The sequence below is a fragment of the Arctopsyche grandis genome, chromosome 2, assembly GCF_051622035.1.
Source record: "Arctopsyche grandis isolate Sample6627 chromosome 2, ASM5162203v2, whole genome shotgun sequence".
Taxonomy (NCBI): Eukaryota; Metazoa; Arthropoda; class Insecta; order Trichoptera; family Hydropsychidae; genus Arctopsyche; species Arctopsyche grandis.
The window spans coordinates 36,416,074-36,432,781 of NC_135356.1; the positions used below are offsets into that span (position 1 = coordinate 36,416,074).

Consider the following 16,708-nt stretch of genomic DNA (forward strand, 5'->3'; position numbering starts at 1 on the left):
GTCTCCGCCCTGGTAAGTAAAAAACGCGATGTTTTACTTACCGATCCCTTGTGTTTGGAGAAACTTTTTACTGATATGCCAAACTGAAAATTTTGGAATGCACAGGACTAGGGTGTGTTGTGAATATAATTTATAAAATATCAAAATAAAAATCAATTTAAATCTATTGAATAACTTGTAAAAATTCAATTCATATATGTACTTATTTTTTTTACAGATTTTATATTAGTTTCATTGTCAATGGTACAAGCAATGAATATAAATTTCAAACATGAACACTGTTACTTGTGATATACTTTTTCGGCTATATTACACTATCAATATTATAACACGATCCATATTACACGTATTGTTAGTGTAATGGTGCGTACGCACCAAGCCAACGAATGGCCCACAGCCAACTTTTAAAACCAGTAGCGTACAAAATATCGAAATAAAAATTAAATTTAAAAATTGAAATTTAATATCAAAATTAAAACTATTATTATTATATTTAAATTAAATTCAAGTATCAAAATAAAATTATAATCATTATATTAAAATTAAAATTAAATATTGAAAGTTAAAACAGAACATGCACAATTTAAATAAATTTTCGAGATTGACCTTAAATTAGATCATTAACAATCACATACAGGTAATCCTCGACTTAAGATGTTTTGACTTACGAAAATACGCACTAAGATCGAAAAAAATCAAAGAATTATTATTTTTACTTCCCCGTAAAGCACAGCTACTGAGAATATATCATGTATTAGTATGGGTGATCCAACGATTTTTGCTAACCCAGGGTGTTGTCGGTCACATTTTTTTATTCTTCAATTGTTTCTTTCGTCGAAATAAATCATTTCATAGGTAAAATTTATCGGATAATGTGTGATTATTAATTTTATTTCGACGAAAGAAAAAAAAACCCTTTGACAAATCACCGACAACCGACACCGCGTTATTTTATGAATTGTTTTTTTTTTATCGATCATCGACGTCGAAATACAGTAACATATCGTGACGACTTTAAAAAATTATATCAAGATTTTTTTTCTGGTTTCAAATCAAATTATAATATTTCTCTGGTTTTAAATGCGTATCGTCGTAATTCAAAACATTGTTGTAATTCAAAACATCAACGATGATCTAATTTTAGCTCAATCTCGCTCTTTAGCTTAATTTTGATATTTAATTTCAATTTTTTAATTTAATTTTTATTTCAATATTTTGTACGCTACTGGTTTTATCCTGCAGATTAAAAAAGTTGGCCCAAAATCGTCGTTGGTTTAGTCCGTAAGCACCATAATATGAACATGGGCTGTTCTAGATACTAGAGATACTAGAATCACGATCCGTGTTGATAGTGTAATACCTCCTTAAGCCAGTCCATACACAAGATCAGAAAAAAATGATTAGACTTTTGATTTGTGTATAGATATATGATATTGTTGATTTCAATTAATTTGCCTTATCAGATTCAGCATTATGAGTTCTGCATTCCATTCTATCAAAATGGCCTTAAATACAAAAATAACAAAACTATACAGTTACGCGAAATAAAATCCTACAATAAATTAAAAGTTGAGATCTACTGTCTACAGTTAATCTATTATACACATCACGCAGTGAACATTGAAGGATTTGTACGAACGGAAACAGGACGTCATGGAAATAATGGTACTTGTTCAAATCGATCGCAGTTGGCTTTGACACGCCACACGACCCACTCAAATCTAAGTCAAATGAACTACTCTAATGAAGAGCCGGTGGTGCTCAAATTTTCGAGGCGAACTACGACCCCGAAGAAAGGCGAGTCGACGAATAGGTCCAAAAACAACGCGAAAACCACCACCACCACCACCAAATCCTTTTGGTTGAGACATCTGATCGAATTCTTCAGAACCACCGGTCTTCATGGATACAAGTACATTGTGACTGAAAACACACCATTTATTGAAAGGTAGTCTGTTCAATATTCCAATATTTTAAATTGGAACATCGCTCGTCAAAGTAGTGTAATTTTGTTCCAGCTAGTCTAAAAATAAAACCATTTTGATTATAATTATAGGTTGGTTTGAATTTGAGAAGCACACAAATTGCGAAATTCCAATCGTCTTGCATATACATATGTATGTATGTCGGTACATAATACATGTGTGATTATTGTTTATTAAGAATATCTTCATATATTATGTGGTTCTAGGACCCTTACCCCCTGGACAGTATCTTTAATAAAAAGTCAGTATCAATGCTAATTTAATTCAGCCAGAAAAATACAGATTCAGAAATACAGATATTAATAATACATATATCAGATCTACATACATATATACATATATCTTTTTTTATTTTTATTTTACAAATATACCAGGAAGGCTTAACAGGTAAACCCCAAATGCGCCTTCCTGGTCCACATAATTATTACATAGATACATGTAAATCTAAATATCTGACATCTATGGTCAGTATACATATATTTTAAACATCGTATTAATACGATAAATAACGATGAATAACTTTCATGTAACAATACGAATTTTATATTCGATAAACAACCACAGAGACATCTATGGTGAGCAATATGGCGAAACCTAAGATATAACAATAACTAAAGGTTCGCAACAGAAAATTGGGAAGGAAACGCCAATTTTACAGGAATCGTTTCAATGAAAATTAGAAAAATTTCCAAATTCTGATAAGAAACGATCGACCTAGACAAATCAAGGTCTGGCCAATAGCGAGACTTAGCGGGGAATCGAACTCGTAGCATCAAGTACGAAATAATTCAACATTCACCACTAGACCACGCTGCTGATTATACATATATAAAAATCAATGTTTGTCTATTTGTCTGTCTGTCTCGTATAGGCTCCTAAACCATTCAACCGATTACGATTGAACTTTCAGCATTTGTTGTACGCATGTCCGGGAAGATTACTGTGAAAAAAAAACTTCTTAATAATAATATTCCTAATAACGATTTTACCGACACGAAAGTTTGAAACGCCATTGTATGTATAGTCAAGGAAATTAGTTCCTTGGTAACCACGATACCAGTTGGTTTATGACGACACGTCTTTGAAGAGACGTTATTTGATCTCCAACCATCACTTGAAACGGGAACGGTAACGGGAACGCAACGGGAACCGGAACGGGAATTGCATGCGTTATGGTGGCATTGCAACGCATGCCAGGTTCGGCTAGTTATTTATAAATAATCAATAATCAATAATAAAAATACAGTAATCAATAATAATAATTTATAATATACAAAACTCCAAAATCAATTGTATTTTAATCTCTTTTTTTCTTTTCCTTTTCTCGATTTTACAAATTCCATCATGGATAGTCTAAAAACATTTAAATATAATAATAATATAACAATAATATATACTTACAATTTACTTTCAATACCACAGACCGCAAACGCTAACTGGTGACTAAAAATCTTTTAAATTGATATTTATTCTATTTACAACAATAAATTGAAATTCTATATGCTCTACCACACTTAATTTATTCTTATTTATTACTTTACTTTATTGTTAATTATTAATTATTTATTACTATTTTTAAACAATTTTTGTACATGGTGGGGCTATTTGCATAGGGGGCTAATGTCCAGGGGGTATTTGGCCAGGGTTATGTGTCCAGGGGGTACATGTCCGGGGGTTTGCTGAATCCGCTTTAAAATCGCCAGATAAACGAACGACAGATTAACAGAACGGCAGCTTTAAACGTATTTCTCTTTTTCTCGAATGATAGATTGCACATCAGATGACGAGTAACCTTTCGATGTGCACAGATGCAATTATTAAAATTACCATTTTAATAATTGCATCTGTGCACATCGAAAGGTTACCCGTCATCTGATGTGCAATCTATCATTCGAGAAGACGAGAATTGCATTTAAAGCAGCCGTCCGTTAATCTGTCGTTCAATTTGTCTGACGATTTTAGAGCGCATGCACCGCATCCCAGTCCGGATACCATATTATGTAGGTACATTCACATATCGGAAGTTTCACAGACGCTTCGTTTTCATATGCACCCTGTAGGTATCTACGTATGTAAATATATTAAATATTTCAGATTTTTTTGGGCTATAGCTGTTGGCATTTGCCTTGTGACTGCAATATGCCTCGTCTGGATCGCTTGGGGTTGGAATTCCGAAAATCCCACATTGACGGTTAGTATTCGTTCCAATACTCAAATTGGATATGTCGGTGAATATATATTTTAGTTCACGAAGTCTTATCTATTAATAACTTGTGTATGTATTGGAAACAAATGCGTGTAATTTGTATAGGTATACCGGCAGTAAATATTCTTCAGTTTTAATTAATGGTACGAATGTTGGAATAAAAAAAACATAATTCATTAATAAATTATTTTAATCTTTAATATAAAAACAATAATAAAATTCAGAAATAAAAAAGACAATATAAATTTTAATCAAATCTTAACAAATCTCCATATCACTCAGGATATTCTCCGAATCCTCTTCGGTACTTAAATGATCAGCAAAGTTTATTTTAAGTATCGTAATAATTACCAAACCATTTAAAACTTATGTTTCCGCCGGTATAGACTATTGTACACGCATTTGTTAGCAATATGTACTGGTAGCAGATAATTTTTACACGATGAGACTTCGTTAAATGAAAGACCTGTAATTGCATATGATTTATGTTTTTTATGAGATTTTTGCTGTTCTTAATGTTTACTTATCCTTATATCTTAATTTACCGATCAAGTGACCATTATATATTTTAAACATTATTTTCATTGTTAGTATTTATGATATTATTTTATTTTATGGTTATCGTATTATGGACACAGTCGTACTTTATTGAAAATATAACTTTGCTAGTAAAACCGTGTGATTTAACAATAAAAAGTGCAAATAAATAATTTCCAGTCATAAGAATTTTTTTCGTGTGCAAAATATTTGTTTAATGTTGGAATAATTTATTTAATGTTGAATATATAATATTTAATTAAACTTGTATAATTCGTTTTTCGTGCGATATATGTATTAGTAATGAGTGTACATTATTTTTATGAAAATGAATATCATCAAATTAAAGTTCAATTAATTGGCACTTTATTTTTATTTTACATACAAACATATATATTATTTTTAGCTAAATACACTCAAAACTCGATGATCTGAACTGTTTTGGTTATTTGTGTTTATCTTTAGTCTTTTTATAATCTTGGCGACTATTCACAAGTTTATTAGACGATTGTTAGTGATTCTTGCATAGAATCTTCTGTTTAGTTTGCTGGTCATTTCAGTTCCGCGAAGAAACGTTCATGGACAAAACGTTTTGTTTCGTTTTTTTTTACGAAGACTCTTTGGTGTGAACATTTTATTTGTGAAAGTTTTTTCACATCAACGTCCTGATGGGTTTGAACCTTCTACAAAAGCCAAATATTCTCCATTTTGTTTTCTTTAATCGTGCCTGTCTTTTCTTGTGTGGTTTTATCAAATCACCACTATTGCACAATTTAATTCCACAAATTGCACTAATCGATTGTAATAAGTCCTACTACATACTTTCTAATGTTTTATTACTAGTCTTCGGCGTTGGTTGCATTATTTTCAAATAACATTAGACTGCTCCATTGGCGTTCAAACTAAGACAGGAAAAAAGGATGGTTTTTAATAAAATAACAATAGTGATCCATTTTTTGTGCAAAAAGCTTCCATTACAATCGATTGGTAACACTGTTCGACAAACGACGACTTTTTTTTTGGTTCAGAGACGAGATATGACTTTTCTTATAGATCCCTTTTAAACCTTAACCCTTTTAAACGAAAACAAATAGTGTGGCCTGAATACTATCTCAATAAACATGTTTTAATAGAAAATACTCAATATAAAATAGTATTAACAGTGGGAAAAATTTCCAAGTGAAAATACGTACTTTTGACTTTTGATTTGAACTGGACGACTACTTGGAGAGATTTGAAAGCTGAAAAGTACTACAAATGAAAGATAAAATACCCAACTATAGATTTCAATATTCATTTTGAACAGGAAATTGACAGATTTTGAGACATCGACTGAACAATACCAAGATATAGAAAAATCGCGCGATTTAAAAGACACATGTATATCTCCGAATCTCGAGCCAATCAACATTTTTTATTACCAGATTGGTGTTCACTGGGCATGGATCTATAAGAAAAGTCATATCTCGTCTCTTAACCATTTTTCGTGTCGAACAGTGTAATTAATAATTTAATTCATATGTATTATACTTTATTCATTCTAAGTACATATGAAAGTCTTTTGCCAATCGAAAATATTTATAAATAACGATATTTACACTGTATGTAACTTTATCATAATGATTGCCCAGCCAAAATCGGGTGATCTGACTACTGTATATCAAATACGGTAATTTCTACGACAGGCAAATCGCATCACCTATCGGTTTAATAAATCTCTGGATATCTCTATATCTATGGTTTGCAGGTAATTGAAAGCACCCATTACCAAACTTGGAACTATCCATATCCCGCAGTCACCATATGCAGTCTCAACAAAGTGTCGAGAGCCAGCGCTCAAGAATTGTCCCAAAAATTGTAAGTCATAAGTAAGAATTTGCAAGTGAATTAAAAATATTGCGAATTTCATTTGAATATTGTGCATTTTCGCGCGAGCTCGCTGTGCTGCAGTCGGTAATGTGCACATGTGTACAGCATTATGTACATATAAAGAAACGTAAAATGAATTTTCAGGATAGTACCACCTCCATATACCATATCGCCTGAGGACATTTTCGATCAAATGAAATATGTGACGGCCATTTTGGGTAATACTCCTGTGACCAAAGAGCAGCAAGAACATATGGTCGTACTGCAAGCCATTCTAGACCACAACAATATCACCATTTCCAAACTATTGAAAAAGGTACAGATTCAAAAATTCAAACAATGAGCAGAGTATTATTTAGTGTACAAATATAGTATAGGTATATGTTACAGTGAAAGCATATTTCAAGTAAAAATATATTTTCACCCAATTCAAGCAGTGGAAGTGTACCAAACAATGAATTTATAACGTTTAACTCTATAAATTTAACCCTAACAACCCAATCTTAAATGAATAGGACCAACCCTTACTTAACCTAACCTATCCTTACCCTTAAATAATACCAAAACTAACAATCTAATCTTAAATGAAAAAAACCAACCCTGACAATGTTTTGATTTGATTTTTAAATGCTTTAAATCTTATATCTATTTTAATAGCTACTGATCTACTGATCATTTTCTATTTTACAATTTAATTTAATTTGGTTAGTAATCACAGTATTATATTATTCTAATGTTAATCTAAAGCATAATAGGAAAAAGAGCTCAAAAACCTATTTACAATCCTTATAAATGTTCATAATACATCTAATACATAATATAAATTAAAGACTCTCTAAAGTCGATGACCTAAAGTAGATTGTGTTTAGGCAATCTGTGTTTATACCTGAAGGGTATAGACATTTTGTTGTAATCACCGAAACACTTCACAAGTGTGTTAGTATGGTTATTAGTGATTCTGTCATAGAATCTACTGGTTAGTTTGTTAGTAATGTCTGTAACAAACGGAATATTATATATGGCATGCAGTTTTTTCAGGTTAGTAAAATATGGGTGTATTATAAATTATTTTTAGGGATTTACTTTGTATTACTTGGAGCTTGGAAAGGTTAGTATTCGAGGCGTTATTCCATACAGGTGATGCATAGGTTAATAATGGTAATATGAGCGCGCGATATAATTTTATTTCATTTAGCGTTGATAAAGAACTATGGCGATTAAATATTGGATATATTAAGGATATACCCCGCATCGCCTTGCATTTCGCTGCCTCAATGTGAGGTGCCCATCTCATTCTTTTATCAAACGTTACTCCTAAATATTTTATTACTGACTGCCATTTCAGACTTTCTCCAGAGTACCCTGACAATGTAACTGGTTTTGATTTCACTGAAACGTCAGTGAAAATATATTTTCACTTGAAATATATTTTTATTTATTTATTTTATTTTTATTTTTTACATATAAAACAGGAATTCGCCTTCCTGGCTAATTACAAACATTGCAGCTTTTTTTTATTATACAAGTCGCTGAATTACGAGACACTAAAAAACTTGCAAATTAACGAGACATCTATGAATTGTACATACATTTTATTTTACATTAATCAATCTCAAATAGTGGTGACATAGTATGTAGGAAGAAGGATATTTAGCCAATTTTACCGGGAACCATTTCTACAATGAAATCAGAGAAAATTGGCAAACTCTGATAGGAAACGATCGAGCTGGAGTCACAAAAATGGTCATGGGTTCAAGTCCCAAATACGCTGCTAGCGAGATCTTGGTTATTAAAAAACACATATCTCCTGTTGGAATTTTCCAATTTTTCTAGTTTAATTTTTGTGACGGATCCAATAAATTGTTATCCTCTTCTTCAGTTTCTCGCCAATTCAAGTAATTAGCATCTGAATTTGTTGAAACATTGTGTATTTCTCGCAAATTTGCTGTTTACCAAAAAATTTGTTGATTGTCTATAGATATCTCTATCGTATTCTATGGACTTTAAAAAATCTTTTGTATCTTTGAAAAATGTTATAGTACTACTTGGCTGTACTAAAATACTAAAAGTAGTACTAAAAATATTAAGGTTGCCAATTTTTTGGAACCGTTTCAATGAAAATCAGATAGATTGGCAAACTCTGATAGGAAACGATCTACCTGGAGTCACAAATCCAATGTCTGGTCAGCAGATACCAGTGGGATTTGAACCCGTGACCACTTTGTTCAACGCATTATATGCTCACCACTAGTCTATTCTTCTGGTTTTATTGATGTATCAATTCCTTCCCAAAACCACCCGTTGAAATATTAACGGGCACAATACTAGTACATATATACATTATAAAAAAATTGTCCTTTATCAAATAATCAAATAATCCAACCAGAATGAGATAAACATATTTCAGGATATGCTTTCTAGGTTACACCATCTTGCAAGGACTTGATGCAGAAATGCTCCTGGAAGAGTACAATTTATCGTTGTGAAACAATTTTCCAGGACGTTATATCAAGTGAAGGAGTTTGTTGTGCTTTTAACTACTATGGTGCATTTGTCAAGCAAAACTTGTACGTATTTGACTATAATATAGGTATAGAATAAGCTTCTTTGTTCAAATGTATAGTATAATTATTTCTTCAATTCCATCTAGACGATATAGTGTTAACCAATCTAAAAATCCCAGAAGAGTTGCGTCCTGCGGTGCAGATACTGCTCTAGCTTTGGTGATCAAAATCGACACTAAAAATTACTATTCATCCACTTTTGGAACGTATGGAACAAGGGTGAATATTATTATATTCTACATTTGGATATATTAACATGTTGATCAACTTATTGGCATTTCAACTTATTGAATATGTTCATCAAATTACGAGATACAGTTTCGCCATAGTTATGTACATTACAGATTAGCTCCAGGTCGTCACTATGGCTAATTTATTACAAGACATTGAAAACTTATAATTAACGAGACATCTAAATACATAATTATTACATACATATATACACATATAAATCGAAGCAATACCTGAAATCTATGGTCAGATATTACAATCATCGTATAAATACGATTAATAACATTTTTCATGTAACAATTCGAATTTTTTTACATTCGATAAACAACCACAGAGACATCTATGGTGAGAAATCTGGCGAAACCTGAGAAATAACAATAACTCAAGGTTTTCAACAGAAAATTGGGAAGGAAAAGCCAATTTTATAGGAACCGTTTCAATGAAAATCAGAAAAATTAACAAATTCTGATAAGAAACGATCGACCTCGACAAACCAAGGTTTGGCCAACAACGAGATTCTTAGTGGGAATCGAACCCGTGACATCAAGCACAAAATAATTCAATACTCACCATTTGTAATACTCACCACTCACGATTTCGAGAAATCGTCAATGCTAATATTCGATTTTATAAACTAGTTGTGTTATTTTAGATTTACATTCACGACTCTTATGATTTTCCGGACGACAACGCTGCTGGAAAATTGATCGCTCCTAGCTCTGAAGCCTTCATCGAATTATCTCCGGAGATGACATACGCCACTGACGCCATCAAATCTATGCCAATAGAGAAGCGAAAGTGTGTGATTTCAAAGGAACTGTCAACCCAATCGTTCACTAAATATACCTACACCAATTGCTTGGCAGAATGTCGCAGCAAAATCGTAATGGACAGATGTGGATGTGTTCCGATATTCTTACCGACTTTAGGTATTTTGAAACTTGTTTAATGATGATTTATGTAGTTCAGGCATAGGGGTTCCAAAAAGCCAGCTGACAAAACAGGTTTTTGTTTTTTTACTAATCAAAAGCCGGCTAACCGGTTTTCACCGACTACAGAAAATTATTTATTTATTTAACATACTTGGGAGAGGCGGCAAAGCCGATAGACCCAAGGGGTTTGATTTATACATATTTGTAAATTAAATGAGAAAAAATTAAAATACGTCCAAAATGACTATATTATAATAAAAATAAAAATAAGAGAAAAAAAAAGTAAACATTAAGATTTTTTATAAGTTATAAATTTTTATATTGCAAAAAAATTGTAAAAATAGTCCGTTATGCAAAAAAATAATTGCTTATAAATTTATGTTATTAAATTTTTAATGATATTTTTTTGTGAAATAACCAGAAATAGAAATACATTCACGAAAACCCGATAAAATAATAAAATTAGTAAACTACTTACCGATTATAATAATACAATCGGAAATAATATTTTTTATGAATTCCATTAATAATATATGTACATATGTACATATTTTTTTTAATTTCTATCTAAGGCTTAGATTCTAAGCAGTTATTTTAATTATCAGGGTGAAGTTTAGAAAATAAAAGGCTTGTAAAAAAGGGCCACAGTTAATCCGACGTCGGCTTAAATGAATTTGGAGGTCGTATGTTTGAGACCCCTGATATATGTTGTATCTTTCGTCGTAAGAAAGTTTTACTTCTGGTTTGAATCGCCCCTTGAGTCTTTGCGTCCTTTGTTTAAGTTATTGAAACTACTTTCAATAATATTCTATTGGATTGTGACCTGGCCTTCGCCCGTTACTAAGTTCCTTTTTTTTGTTGTTCAAGTAAATATACTCCTATTCCCTAAAAAAAGTCTGGATATGATCATTTTTATCGGTTTTTCATAGAAATTTCACATTCATAATTGTAAACTTTGAGAAAAAAAAAATTACCTTCAAAAGCCGGTTGATCGATCCAAAAAAAGCCGGTTTTCAATTTTTTGAATAATGGTCAAAAAGCCGGATTTCGGCTTCGGTTTTAGCCGGCTTGAGAGGCCTCGTTCTGAGATGTTGAGTCAAAATTTGAATGTAAGTGGTGTCACTTCAGCTTGTACTAAGTAGACCGTTATCAGACCCATCGGCTTCACTTGCTATCAATAATGCAAGTAGGCTTTAATGAGTGACAAGCAACATTCCATACGACACTTGAAAATTTGACTTTTTGATTTGACATCTGGACTTTCACGATAAGTGAACCTTAGTACATGCAAACAATCTTACTTTTTCAGCCAAGAGTAGAACCTGCAACTTTCTCGACATCCAATGTGTCTACAAAATACGTCGTAAGTATATATTTAAACCAATTAAAATCAATCGTATTGTCATTGATCAATATTTAAATGCAACTTTGCAGTTCTCTACAGCAGCTCGTACCCAGAAACAAACGTATCCTGCAAATGTTTGCCAACTTGCGATCGATACTCATATCCCATGGAAATCTCCATAGGATCTTTCCGCAAAATTGCTCTTCGCAATTCTGAAGAATCCCCGTAAATATAATCAAATTTGAAATCATCGATCCAATCATGTGGTAACTGAAGACGCTTGAAATGGTTAAGTTGAAATGTTCCCTTAAATAAATACATAGACTTCGAATACCGCTTGAATGAATCGGTGAATTTAAGTTTGCCAATCTAGTTTTTAGATTTGATTTTTGTAATCCTTATCATAATCATTTCACACAATCTTGCTCTCTCAAGGACTCAAAATATTACTTTAATATGTTTTTTACAGCTATTATTAACTTATTAGAAAATCTTATCGTTCCCTTGCTTACAACACTGTTGGAACGCGTATTGTTATTTGGGATTGCCCTAACAAGTGTCCGTCCCAGAAGCCTGGTGCACACATTTGAACACTCGAAAGATTTGTCTCTCGTGAGATTTGTCGTTACTTAAGATTGGCGTTGGATGGATCCTTTGCAAATAATAATAGATCGCTGCATTAGTGTTCAAAGCAAGAGATAAATTGAAAATAGTAAACCTTTTTTTGTGCGAAAAGCATGCATCGAACGCCGATCGTTGGTCGTAATCTCTGCCGATCTTTGGGCAGAAATTTATCTCCTCCTTTAAGGCTCAGTTATAATACCTATATAATATCAGTCTATGAATGTAATTTATATGTACATACATTTTGCAGAGCAGAAAAATCTTTGGTGAATCAAACTTTGGTCAATATATACTTTAGTGACTTGATGGGTACTCGTTTCCGCATGGATATATTTATGACTTGGTATAATCTATTAGGTAAGTGTTTTCATATTTAATTGAAGAATATATGTATGTATATTAAGTCTATGTTTATTTATGTATATTAAGTCTGTGTTGTGTTTTCAGCATCTTTCGGTGGTCTTTTGGGTCTTTTCGTAGGATTCAGTCTCGTTTCCGGTTTTGAACTGGTATATTTTTTCACTGTAAGATTTTTCTTTGATATGCTGCACAAAAATCAGCCTGTGAAAGATTCTTCAAATCAATCTGGTAAAGATTTATCCAACAGTCAGCTGTTTAATAAGTGGGTACAGAAGCACAACATACTCTCTCTCAATTCTTCAAATGCTAGGAAGCCACCATCCAGACAGGCGAATCAGAATAATCCAAAAGAAAATAATAAACTGAGATTTTAACTTTAAAAAAATACAGTATATTATACATTTATTTTAATGCTGAACAATTTATTTGTAATTCCGAACCCAAATGTCATTGTGAAAGATTGAAAGTACCTTTTCTGCGATGAAAATATATCAGATATCTACTGTTCCCGGAGAGATGCACTAAATTGCACTGAATAGTAACAGTAATTTTCAAAGGCTCTCAAAAAGAACTTACGCAATAGAATTCAACAAAAAAAGGTAAGCACCCTCGGACAACATACCTATACAAATACCTCTTGACGCTTTTTTGTGAAATTCTATTGCGTTAGTTCTCCTTGAGCATCTTTGGAAGTTTGGATGTCTTGAGAGTGCAACTATCACGAATGCATTTTTCCGGTCACCGATATGTACATATGTATAAATACATACATATACCACCAACTGCAGGCTTGAGTCATACTAATTATAGATTTTCTAAACTGTAGGTTCAGAATTCAGATTAAAAATATTGTATTTTATAATATAAATTGGAAACTTCAAAGGCAATCAAACATATATGAATTTTGAACTGTTTGTAAAGATTATTGATAAATTTCATGTAATCTTTAACAACTAACCGATACACCAAATACGCCCAACCCTCTCTTGCAAGCCAAAATTATTCGAAAAAATTATTTGACAATACCTAAATATATGTATTTATGTATATTTAGTATTATTCACGAATCGCCTGTTATACCTACCAGTGCAGTTAATGTGTACATCGATTCAATTTTAACTGAACCAAATTTGAAAACGACCCCGTAACGATTCTCTGATTTATTTTTTGATTTGTAGTTCTAAATTGCATGGAATACAAATATGTACTTCTGAAAAAAGTATCGTATCATAATTTACATGTTTTATTGCATCAACGAATTAAACTATCTTTTAAGTAATCTTATCTATGTATACTTACGAGTAACATATATCCATTTGTACAAAAAATGTCATGATAAGAAATTCGACATTTCATCGCAAATTTTATTTACCAATTGACATACCTAGATATGCAAATATATTATTTTTAATGTTCAAAAACGGGTTAGTGTTATGATTACTAAAATTAAAAATTTGATTATATTTTTTTATTTTACATATATACCAGGAAGGCCTTACAGGTAAATCCCAATGCGCCTTCCTGGCCAATTACAAATACAAATGCAGCATTTTTTTATTATAAGTCGTTGAATTGCGAGACACTGAAAAAACTCGCAAATTAACGAGACATCTATGAATTGTACATAAATTTTTATTGTACATCCATCAAATTTCAAATAGTGGTGACATAGTAGGTAGGAAGGATTTTTAGCCAATTTTTTTTTCCGGGAACCGTTTCAACAATGAAATCAGAGAAAATTGGCTAACTCTGATAGGAAACGATCAACCTGGAGTCACAAATCCAGGTCTGACCAACAGCATACTCTGAAAAATTCATTTTCATTCAGGGATAGAACCCGGCACCTTCTTGACGGTAAGCAGAAGCTTAACGTCCGAGCTATGCTGCTGGCTGGATGGCAGAATATCATATGTTCCATTGGGTTCGAAATTTTAGTGACTTGTATGTGTGTTGTATCCATATGTATGTACATGTATGTAAAATTATTATCATATTATAATTATCAAACTGCAAAACTATTACAGCTGATGATAAGAATTGCAAAAAAAGCGACATCAATCTACTTTTACTTTTACATAATATTATGTATATTTGACCGGTAAGAGTTAATAACTTATAAACTTTCTAGAAAAATTCATGAATAAATAAAATGTTTTATCGTAATTTTATATCAATAAAATAAAACAACATTGCTAAAAGCACTTGATTGTATCACATTTTTAATCAAACTAAAAAATATATTAAGTACAATAATAAATTATGTAGTTATATTATATTAATATGAGTGTAAAAAATATTTAAATTGACTGTGACTCCAAATAAAATTTATTTTAATAATGTTAATAATCAAAATTTTAATAATCAAAAACAATAACTTTTTTTACACCCGATATTCAAACTAAAACTTTGTGCCTATTATGCGCTATATACTATTTCATTACGTTTTTTTTTACATAGATAATAAACAAAAATTATAATAATAATACAATTCTTAATTAATTTTATTTAATAACAACGAATCTATGAACATGTTAATTCAACGTAGTATGCAATTCTTTAGGAACGGTTGAGATTCACATGATAATACATTTTGGTGCAATATTGTAAATATGTAGATGGCGATTTCAAGCAAAAAGAAATTGCATTATTCTTATAATATCTATGTATGTGCTAGAATCACACCATTCGATTTACTGAAGTCCACGATTTGCTTTAAGTGACATATTATTTCAAATTATACCAAAACACATTAATATTATAGCTTTACAAAAAATTGTAACATGTAAATTTCAATTATAATATCAAATTCCTTTAAAAAAAAACATTTTTTGAAATGTCAACAAGTAAAATACTAGAAGTAAGTAAAATTTTGAGGCGTTATCATTTTAAGGGTCGAAACTCACTAGCGCGTTCGTCGCCCGCGATGAGTCGCGCTAATGGGTTTTAATAAGCGCGACTTTTTATACGCGGCTAAAGCGTCCTTATGTATTATCAAAACGGAAGTCGAAGAAATATGTAGCAGCTGTATTATTTTATTATTTTTTTCTTTGCAAAAAAAGTGAAACCAAAATACTGAGCTCATCGCATATTTGTAGAACGTCTATTTGTATATGTTTTAAAATTCAGGATGACGATTGAATCATTTGATGTTTTTTTTTTAATTATTTCGGGACAAATAAAAGGACCAGATACCAACTTTCGTAATAGTATATGTGCTGAAAACTATACATATGCGACTGGTCGTATGAGTGGTTTATGTCTCATATAAATAGTCGCACGCGGTAAACTTGCCGCTTCTGGTCGTATACAAAATAAATGCGTAAATGGGTTAGGATGAAATCACACAGCGTGGGATGTGGTACGTGGGTTTATTTTAGATAGTTTTAAACACATAGAAATAATATAGCGTTCATGGTATCATACCTGGTACCGTCTTTTCAAACCGAAACGTTTGAGCTGTTTCATTGAAATTCTATAGTAGTGTTTATCCTTGCTTGACAGTGATATACATATGTATACCAACACGACTCTTTGGACCATTTTCGGCAAAATTTTATCCTTGCTTGATAGTGATCGATAACGGTGTATCGACAAGTTCTTCAAATATGCGATACACCGTTATCGATCACTGTCAAGCAAGGATAAACACTACTATAGAATTTCAAAGAAACAGCTCAAATGTTTCGGTTTGAAAAGACGGTACCAGGCATGATACTGTTACGTACACCGCCGAGTAAGTGCAATCGGATTAGGCCGAGTAGCATCCCAGAGACTGTGTTACCGTTATAATTGGTTTTAAGGATTATCTCTAGACTAAGTGCAAGTAGGCTAAACAATGGCCACCAAATTGGCCGCTATTGGTCCCTTCTCAGAAGTGACCGATACCGTGGGACTGAGTGCCGTGGGAATACATATCCGGATACATGCCTAAACAATAGAGAAGTAACCGGACGTCGAAGATGCCCAGAGCGACCGATCCGTTATAAGGCGGTACAATAAATGCTGTGACACGACTTTGGCCTTTTACTTGGATCCTCCATCAACCCCTACGTAAC

General features: G+C 32.0%; 1 protein-coding gene across 1 annotated transcript; it reads left to right on the forward strand.

Moving 5' to 3' along the window:
* The first annotated feature begins 1,730 nt into the window (after window positions 1-1,730).
* LOC143922410 (sodium channel protein Nach-like) lies at window positions 1,731-15,791 on the forward strand. The gene is made up of 12 exons (XM_077445636.1): window positions 1,731-1,948; window positions 4,080-4,176; window positions 6,476-6,585; window positions 6,742-6,913; window positions 9,019-9,164; window positions 9,257-9,380; window positions 10,045-10,321; window positions 11,634-11,687; window positions 11,759-11,894; window positions 12,544-12,650; window positions 12,741-12,982; window positions 15,780-15,791. The coding sequence occupies exons 1-12, from the start codon at window positions 1,731-1,733 to the stop codon at window positions 15,789-15,791; spliced, it is 1,695 nt and encodes a 564-aa protein (XP_077301762.1).
* The last annotated feature ends 917 nt before the right edge of the window (window positions 15,792-16,708 follow it).

Bases quoted from the DNA above. Each gene is read 5' to 3' on its own strand.
- LOC143922410 (XM_077445636.1), top strand. From the start codon at position 1,731: ATGAACTACTCTAATGAAGAGCCGGTGGTGCTCAAATTTTCGAGGCGA. The intron at 4,177-6,475 runs GTTAGTATTCGT...TATGGTTTGCAG, and splicing joins CCGAAAATCCCACATTGACG to GTAATTGAAAGCACCCATTA. The intron at 6,914-9,018 runs GTACAGATTCAA...TATGCTTTCTAG, and splicing joins TTTCCAAACTATTGAAAAAG to GTTACACCATCTTGCAAGGA.